Genomic DNA, 9964 nt, shown 5'->3' with positions numbered 1-9964 from the left:
TCAGGGGACTGGAGCACCTTCCGTGTGAAGATAGGCTGAGAAAGTTGGGGCTGTTCAGCCTGGAGAAGAGAAGGCTGAGTGGAATCCTCATAGCAGCCTTCCAGTATCTGAAGGGGGCCTATAGGGATGCTGGGGAGGGACTCTTCATTAGGGACTGTAGTGACAGGACAAGAGGTAACGGATTAAAACTTAAACAGGGGAAGTTTAGATTGGATATGAGGAAGAAGTTCTTTACTGTGAGGATGGTGGGACACTGAAATGGGTTGCCCAGGGAGGTTGTGAATGCTCCATCCCTGGCGGCGTTCAAGGCCAGGTTGGACAAAGCTTTGGGTGGAACGGTTTAGTGTGAGGTGTCCCTGCCCATGGCAGGGGGGCTGGAATTAGATGATCTTAAATTCCTTTCGAACCCTGTTCTATGATTCTATAAAGTTTCTGGTCTGTATAAAATAAGGGATCTGTCTAGTGGCATCCTAGACCTGGAGACTGTTTAATACTGATTGCTAGTGTTCTGTGGCTGGGAGAAAATTATTGCTTTTCATGGTTCCTAGGATCGGGTGAAAAGAGGTGACCAGGGTCTCTTGAGTAATAGCCATGGTGACACCTCATAGATCCAGCTCACTCCCAGTATTGCAGCAAAGCTCTTTGTTTTCTTAGAGGGTTTCTCTGGACATGTGGTACTTAATGCTACTTGTTCTCCACTTAGCAAACAGTTTTTGAGCACTACCTACAGCTGTGGTCCCTACTTCCACCTCCCACAGACACAACTAGTCCACACTAGCATGAAGCCTGCGAGACATTGTTCTCTGTTGAGGTACATATGCTGTCTTCAGATTCAGCCCAAAAATACTAAGCTGAGTATCTTTAGCTTCCCAGGGGATTTGCTCATTTTGACTGCATGCTCACCATCATTTCCACCAGAAATGCAATACTGAGGAGAAATACAGGCCTTGTAATCTGCAAAAGCTCTGTTTGCTGGTTCTCACAGATCCTTACCACTTTATGTAGCTGCCTGTCTGCAGTTCAACAACTCCAGCATTACCAGCTCCAGTGTAAATAGCTGGGGAGGCAGGGGTGGAGTTTGACTGTGCATCTGCTGCCAGCTTCATTGCCAAAATAATTGCATGGCATGATTTACACATTATACTACAGCTTGGGCATCTCCTGTGTTGTAAATTACACAGACAAGACAGGCAAAATAGATGGGACTTAGCCCTAATACAAACAAAGATAAATATATCTACCTATATATTATTTATATAAATATATCTATACTGAGGTCATATCCTGTATGCCTGTTAAGGTCCAGAAATTAATTTTGACTGAGCTTTTATAAACCTTACGTTAGCCCAGCTGTGTTACTTTCTTAGCTTAAAGAGTTGAAGGTACACTGAAGCAATGAGCCACTTAAATAGTTAATATGAAAGCCCCCAGAGTGCAAGCCAGTATTGCCAGTGAATTTACAGTTTCCAAAGACATAATTATAGCAGCAGTTACCATGTATAAGGACTAGAAAAGGCTTGAAAGTTTCTTTTCCAATTCATTTAAGAGAGCAATTGTTAGGTTTTGCAATAAACAAGACATATTGAAAGCTGAATTTTGTCCTGATAATCTAATATGCTTGTCACGGGGGCTCTAATATTATTTCTGTGCCTGGGGCATCTGCAATTTAGAATGGGTAGAATGGACTTCAGTTTATCAGAAAGGTTTAAAAGCAGCAACAGAGTCAGTACTATGCAATTGCTTGCTGAGTTCAGCGATAGCTTTGTAATTACTGAAACATCTATATATTTCTGTGGGAAGACTGATGCAAAGTAGATGGGATAGTTTTCTATCACATGTATCACATCTGCAAAACCAGAGCAGTACTTGCAAATCAGATGCAGTTCAGCGGATCACATCCTGCATGATTCAAAGGCAGGGACACAGTTCCCTTTTGTACCTACCTTACTCCACCTTCCTTAGGAGGTGGGGGAAGAGGACGCTTGCTAACCTGTGCACTTGGCTGTCTTCTCCCTGGCACAGTGATGGCTGCTCAGGTCAGAAACCCCCTGGCACCAGCCAACCTCCATCTGCAGCTGAAGTAAACCATCATTTTGGTCCCACAGTATCAGGGTGAACAGGACCTCAGGCAGGCAAGCAGCTGAGACAGGCCACTGGGGAGGGAGCAAGTGCTTGAAGCTGTGGGAATGGGCTTGATACCCTGCTGTGTGTAGGACCAGGTCTGAGAGCATCTAGTAACCTTATCTTGGCAAGGCTGGGTGTTACCCTAAATAAGGCCATCTGTGCAAGGCTTCAGGCAGCTTTTATTTGAGCTGCAAGGGAATAAATATGTAATTTTCCTCTTGTGAATAATGGGTAATGACCTTCAGCGCTTCACTGCAAGCCAGTGACACTCCTGGGAGGAAGAGTTACATATTACTTGCCTAATCAGCAGTGTATTTGATGTCTGCCATGGATTTGAATTGGGAAACTGCTTTTTGAATTAAAAGTGAAAGCTTTTACCTTTGAAGTGCTGGGTTTTTTCTCCTAACAGCATTTGGATTCATGCCAACATACCAAACAGGCTTTGCATTTCTACTGGTTTCTGTTTCTTTCGGCTAGTATTATTGAGAGAACGGTCTCTCCCACGCCTCTGGAAATACAGGAGAGCTGTTAACACTGCCTACCATGTGCAAATCTGTCAATGCTGTACCGTAAGTGTTAGCAAAGGCAGGTATTATTTAGGCTGAAAGTCACCTTGTTTGCATGCACAACTCAGTGACTGTGTACAAATGTATTACTTCTAGTACTGGGAGATTTTCCCCTGCCTTTAGCTGCACAGACAGCAGAATAACAAACAGCGAAATTATTCAGAAACTGTCAAAAAGAGAAACGCACTCCTATGACTTAGAAATATACTGATAAGGGAGAAATTGCAACAGCTTTAATCCAAATCATAGCTGTAGTCACAAATGAGAACAGGAGGTGTAGGAGCATTTCTGGGAGAGGTGATCCAAAAAAAGGAGATAGAGCTATTACCAAAAGAGATTTGGGTCTGTCCTCTCCAGGAAATATTTTGCCAGTCCCATCCACATGCAGAAAGGTCTAGACAGCTGTCTGAAACAGTGCAGCAAGGAGCAGCAACATTTCAAAAGGCTTGAGTGTCCTCATGAGGAAGTGCTCACTGGGTTATGAGCTTGCATCAGATGAGTACCAAGGCACAGGACTGGATAAACTAGGAAGCTTTACGTTTGTAGGGCACAAAAGTTTTTTTTAGATGCATATATATATACACATTCGCATTCTTCACTTACCATCAGAGCTCATGGTTAAGAAGCAGCAGACCAAAAGCTGCCTCCCCAGTTCTAAATGCAGCTGGCATCACAGCAAGCGATGGCCATCACAGGAGTGCACAGAAAGCCACGGGCACCTGGGTGGAAGGGCTTTTGACTACCTGGGGCCCAGTTTCACTGTTAGCTGTTGCTACAAGTGTTCTTCAAACTTGTATTTAAGAGTAATCCAGCAAGTTGAAAATCAGGTTGTGTGTGCAACATGACTTATGCAAGGGAGCTAAGCATGAAATCTTAATCTTACTTTTTCTGGAGTGGGAAGGAGAAAAGCAGGCAAGTCAAGCTGACTTAGCTACTATTCTGAGATTTTTCATTTGCTGCATTTGTGGTGCACAGCTACCAGCCATGTCTCCCTTAGGAAGCTGAGTACATGCCTGAACAGCATTGGTCTGTGAATTACCCCATCTCACAGTTTGTCTCACTGCTGACTTTTGCTCAAAGCTAGTGGGTAAGTGAGATTGCTGAAGAGGAGAGTACCTTCCTCATCTCCTTCAAGCTTCAGTTGGTAATTCGTGTTTCCAGCCTCTTGTGACTGAGCTGTATCCAGGATCTTCAAATCTCAGGGTGCCCAAGCACTTAGTACCCTGGGCTGCTTGCTGCCTGCAGAGCTGTGGGGACACTGCTGTTTAAGGCAGGCATGCGGGGCAGACACATGGCCAGCCTCCTTGGAAGAGAAAGAAATAAATGTGAGATGATATATGGGAGGAGCTTGAAGGGGATCAAGGGAAAGGTCAAAGGGGAAGCAGTGAAGAGGATTGCTGAAGAATTCAACAGAGTGCAGGTATGCTTGTAGGAAATGTGAGGATTTGTTAGGGGAGAAAACATCTCTTTGGCAGCAACTAGTTGCTATTGAGAGTGGTGAGATGTGGGTGGGGAGAAGTGATGGAGGCTACTGGGCCATGGAATAATACTTGGCTTTGGCATAAAAGGGAGGGAAGAGGAGCTCCAGCATGAAGCTGGTGGAAGCGTCAGAAGCGATTTCTTGCTCAGGGTGTTACCAAGAGGACAGATGAATGAGAGAGTTTGGCAAAACTTTTGGTTTCTAAATCCACAAATGGTTTGGACCTTCTGCTGCAGGTCTTGGGTTTGATGTCCTTCATGAGGCCCCAGGAATCTGCTTTGTTTCCTATAGAGCAATAGGCAGCACATCTCTCATCCCCCCTGCCCCGCCCCCACCTCCCAAGGGCTAGGAGTGTTTAAGCTTAAGCTTTGGACTGGGCTGAAAGCATTCAAACACATAGTGCCTGGAACAAAACAAGAACACAACCTGTAATATTCATTAACAAGCAACTCAGAGCTTAGAAGAGGATTTTTTCTCCTATTGCTGCAATAGTTAAGTCTAAATAAATGGGAAGGGTATTAATTGTGCGGGAAGTGAAGCATGCTCTGAGATGGTGGGGGGTATGGCAGCTGGCAGCTTGCTGGAGCTCAATTAGCATTAGCAGCCTGGTGTATCTACCAAGCAGGGTGAGGGAAAGGAGAGGTGGGGCCAGAAACAGGCTCCTTGGGCTGGCAAGAAGCAGATGATAACAGGAAACAAGGAGAAATGTGGCAGTGCCCATTGTGGCCTAGCCAAACTGTCTCATAAGCAACAGGATCAGCAGCTGCAGTGGCTAGAAGCCATGTGTCTGCAAGAAGGGTCTTCAAACTGTGTTCTCCAGAAGGGAGAGGTAGTGTTTGTAGAGAGAAACTGAAAAAGGAATCTGGAAGCAGGAGTGATCATGAACTTTTGGAGGTACAACCCATGTTGATACTGAAGAAGTGAAATAGGCAGTCAGGGAAGAGACACTTCATTCTCCCATGACTGGAATAGGAGAGATGGCCTCTAAAACCACCAGTTTTACAGAAACTATTCTTAAAAGTGTGTTTGGCTTCCTTCCCTCCCTTAAGGCTCCCTAAATTCTAATAATCAGAAAGCTTTCAGACCAAGAAAGAATGGGGAAAATAAAATCAGGCAACTTAGACAACTTGCCCAGGAAAATCCACTGCTGGTTTGGTAAGGCTAAGCCACAAAATCATCCACTTACTTGGAGACAGCACTCTCTTACTGCAGTATGGGGGAAACTACAGCACTTGCTAACATGACAGGGTGATGGGTCTGACTGCCAAGCTGCAAAAGAGCAATCAGGCATTTGCTGGAAATAAGAGAGGTATCTGGTATACGCAGATGCTTTCCCTACACTTGAAACAAGTTCACAGATTTGCAGCATGTTCTCACTGGATTTACAGTAAGTTTGTGATGTGAGTTTTATTACTGTAAGAATAGACAGGTGCATGATAAACTGGAAATGCTTATCAGACCCTCTAGTAAAGCACAGTGGGACAACAGTGTTGTTACCCTAAGAAGTTGCAACACTGCAGGGCTGTTGCTAGGATCTCCATGTTTTAAAGGAGCTTGCCCTGCCCTGAGCTGAATGAAGTCACTGGGTGTAGCTGATGAAATTCAGTGGTGACAGGGAATATAAGCAGGCACGGATGCTGTTGCATCCCACAGCCAACGAATGCACTATGATCCTTCCCTCCCTTGCCCTTTCCTTGTGCTGTGTGAATAGCTACATTGTTTTACCAATGTGAACAATGGGGCATGGGACCGTGTACACAGCTGAGACAGGAAGGGAATTAGGTCAAACCCCCCATGAAACAGCACCAAGAATATAAAAAGAAACTGCACTGCAGTATGAGGCTCCTCATACTGCAGTGATTGTGTGTGTTTCTCTACTGACCTCAAAAATGGAGCAGTGCAGCAGCAGTAAAATCAGAAATTTCTAACTTCCTTATAGGCAAGGCACATCAGAGTGCCTGCACAAGTGCTAACTCACTAGGCTGAAACTCTTTAAGTACTTTTAAAACAGTCTAAAGTTAGGCTTCCAACTCCATGTTTAGCAGCCTGGATTTTCTAAATGGGTTGGGGAAGAAAAAAGCAATCAATATATGTTAATCCTCTTAGTGTTTGAAGTTCAGGGTAGCCAAAGCATTCTTTCCTGTGAGAAACCCCTATTGAAATAACCTGTGCTTGAAATTCTTCCCTCTTCTTTTGTTCCTTCCACCCTTTACACCTTTCATTACAGGCAAGCTACTTCTTGTGCCTTTGTTTCTTTGTGTTGTCTCTTCTACCCCCTGCCTGGCTGATGTTAGGAGGAAAATATACGATGTACAGGATTAAGATTTCTAAACCACATGTGCTTTCAGGAAACAGGCAAAATGGGAAAAGTTTAATTTTCATATAGCAGTCACATACAGTTACACTTGTAGCAGGACTGAAGTGAATATTAATAATGGTAAGCACTTCAGTGACAGAGGAATGCATACCACTATGGCAGTCTTGGAGTTCCAGTACTAAGCAGATGCTTTAGCTAGCTTCTTAGCTTCCATTTCCTTCTTAGCCTTTTCTCTCATCTCTCTTTCTCTCTCAATGAGAAGCGCTTGTTCTTGCTCCCATTCCTTTAGCTTCTGCTCATATTTTGCAATGTCTTCCACTTCACATGCTGGCATCTTTTCCTTGACAAGTTGGGAGGTCAGGGTTAAGAGGCTTCCAGATTCAACCTTGCCAAGTGAATGCAGCTTGGAGAACAGCTCCTGTCATAAAAAGGGATTTAGGGGAAAGTGAAAAGGAGAGAGCCTGTCAGTCACAAAATAGCCACAAAATACTTCTCTGTAATAACCAATACATTGCTGCCTGAATCTAACTACTAGCTGGGCTGTGTAGGCCAGGGAAGTACTTTATCCCACCACTGTTGTGCTGTGGTTAGCTGGTACCATTTCTTGAAATGCTAACCTTTAGAATAATTTTTTGAGCAATAAAACTGAAAAAAAAAAAGAAGTTTTATTTTAATTAAACATTGAAATTCTGTTTGTTTTTCCAAGTTTGGTTATGTGTTATAAAGATCAACTAACCAGTCAACTACAGTAAATATAATCTGAATATCCTAGGTTTGTGTCTTACATAAAAACCGATTGCTCCATGCTATCTGCATTAGCATCCCTCTCAACAAATACACATAATTTTAAATGCTCTTTTGCTAACAACATACTAAGTAACTCCCACAATTTTTCTTCCCAACACTTACTGTGATCTGAGACTTGACTATACTCACACAGACTGTACAATAGCACTAAAGCGAGGGATATTTTTTCAGGGGCTGGAAAGGACCTTAAGATCATCAAGTTCCAACCCCCCTGCCATGAGTTCCAACCTCACACTAAACTGTGCCACCCAAAGCTTCGTCAAACCTGGACTTGAACACCACCAGGGATGGAGCATTCACAACTTCCTTGGGAAACCCATTCCAGTGCCTCACCACCCTCACAGTAAAGAATTTCTTCCTTATATCCAATCTAAACTGCCCCTGTTTAAGTTTTAACCCATTACCCCTTCTCCTATCGGTACAGTCCCTCATGAAAAGTCCCTCTCCAACATCCCTATAGGTCCCCTTCAGATACCGGAAGGCTGCTATGAGGTCTCCACACAGCCTTCTCTTCTCCAGGCTGAACAGCCCCAACTTTCTCAGCCTATCTTCATACAGGAGGTGCTCCAGTCCTCTGATCATCCTCGTGGCCCTTCTCTGTTGTTCCAACAGTTCCATGTCCTTTTTATGTTGAGGACACCAGAACTGCACACAATACTCCAGGTGAGGTCTCACAAGAGCAGAGTAGAGGGGCAGGATCACCTCCTTCGACCTGCTGGTCACACTCCTTTTGATGCAGCCCAGGATACGCTTGGCTTTCTGGGCTGCAAGCGCACACTGAAGAGGGCTCATGTTCATTTTCTCATCGACCAGCACCCCCAAGTCCTTCTCCACAGGGCTGCTCCGAATCTCTTCTCTGCCCAACCTGTAGCTGTGCCTGGGATTGCTCCGACCCAGATGTAGGACCTTGCACTTGGCATGGTTAAACTTCATAAAGTTGGCATCTGCCCAACTCCCAGAATCTTCCCTGCTCTGCTGTGAAACTTATTTAGGAAAGCAAGCTCTATATCCAGGCACCAAAGGGCACATTTTTAAGTGGCTACATCACTGAGTTTTAAAAGCAGTCTCCAGAGCTCTAAATGCAGATCATTAGAGAAGGAGCACTGCTTTTAGAAAGAATATTCCCAGCATTTATGTGATGAAATGCTTGCCCACTGATCATTGACACAGATGGAGGGAATTGCCTGAAGAACATTTTACTGAATAGTGAGCTTCAGCATACTGAATCTGAAAACAAGTAATATGAATGACAGCGTCAGACAGAGTCTAAATTACAGCTCTAAAGGGTTTATCTGGAAAGAGCCAAACGCCCTCATATCCTGGAAGTGAAGGACAAGCTGCCTATCATACATTGTGTCTGTTAGGCTGCCATGGCTTCTTCAGGTACTTCCACAAACGGCTGTTCTGAAGGTTGGTATGAGACATGGAGTCCAAGTATGTTTATAAAAGCCATGCAGAAGAAGCTACAATTGTAGTCAAGAACAGCGTGTCTGGAGCAAATTCACATGCTTTTCCTCACACACCGAGGTGTATATGACTTGTGAAAGAGAATGCAAAAGCAGGAGACAGAAGCAATTGGTTTTGAGCTCAAGGAGTAAGATGGGACATGGTGGCTAACCCTGGGCTGGACAAAGTGCAATCAAAGTGTTTTCAGCAGAAGTGCAAATTCTGTGTTGAAGTTACATCACATGGGGGCAAACAATCTGTGCTGGGACAGCAGCAGTGAATGCCAACATCACCAGGTTGCTTCAGAGCTCCCACTTTCCCTCAGATTTGTATGGATTTCTAGTGAACTTCTCAGCCATGTCAACTATGCCCATAGGTGTCCAGGGGTTCAACTGGGAAGACTCACTGGTATTGGCCTGATGGATTTGAGACAAGAGTCTAAAAACTCTTTCAGGCTTAGCTGAAACAGATTCTGACTTGAGAGCTCCTTTTCTCATCCAGACAACCATAAATCGTGGGTTATTTACATATAAATTACTGTTGGATGCCTAGACTTCACATGAGGACTATGTCTTTCTTACATTCAGATTTTTATGGTGAGAGCTTAGAGCTAAGTATTGTGACTGTAGTTGTTGGCTCAAAGTCAGGGGACTCACTGCCACACCAGTGAATGCCTGAATTATGAAACCTGCAGAAACGTTGAGGTGACAAGAAAACTACTCTCTTGGCACTAGTCTGTCCCCAATTGGACATTTAGGCCTTGTTTTGAGCACTCTGCATTATTTTCTTCAAGGCTCGAAAATACATAGACAATGAGAGACTCAAAAACATGTCACACTCCCTCCTTCAAAGGGCACTTGGGTTTACCTAATTCACTGTGATTCATTCAGGCATTAATTATCATATGATGAGCACCCAATGATTCCCAAAAAACTTTAATTAAAAAGTTCTACAAGTGCCTACAAAGTGAGTTTAGCTTCTAAAGATTAGTGGCAAATAATTTATGTAAATAAAAATTAAGGAAAAGAAAAGGGTGTGTATGTGAGATGAAACCACAGGATACTAGTCTTTTAACTTTTGAACTTTCTTTAGAAAGCAATGGTCTGCATCCAGAACAACTGTCTAAAGTCATGACAGCTGCAATAGCAACTGATGGGGTATGGGAAGAGTTCCAGGTATGCTCCTGGAACTACAGAAAAGATTAATTTTAACAGATTAATTTGA

The 9964-nt window shown here is 43.8% G+C and overlaps 1 protein-coding gene across 2 annotated transcripts in view; it reads right to left on the bottom strand.

Moving 5' to 3' along the window:
* Positions 1 to 6488: 6488 nt before the first annotated feature.
* MRPS27 (mitochondrial ribosomal protein S27) overlaps positions 6489 to 9964 on the bottom strand; it is a 51394-nt gene continuing 47918 nt past the window's right edge. Inside the window, exon 11 of one of the 2 annotated variants that reach the window (XM_062612548.1) lies at positions 6489 to 6905. In XM_062612548.1, the coding sequence (XP_062468532.1) occupies positions 6666 to 6905 (240 nt within the window). In that variant the 3' untranslated portion in view covers positions 6489 to 6665. Of the gene's footprint in view, positions 6906 to 9027; positions 9157 to 9964 lie in introns of those variants that run through there. The other variant, XM_062612549.1, reaches the window with a different exon arrangement.

This window comes from Pezoporus occidentalis, unplaced genomic scaffold (genome assembly GCF_034315485.1).
Source record: "Pezoporus occidentalis ecotype Australia unplaced genomic scaffold, CSIRO_AGI_Poc_V1 ctg16, whole genome shotgun sequence".
NCBI lineage: Eukaryota > Metazoa > Chordata > Aves > Psittaciformes > Psittacidae > Pezoporus > Pezoporus occidentalis.
This window is presented reverse-complemented; position numbering and strand designations above follow the sequence as displayed.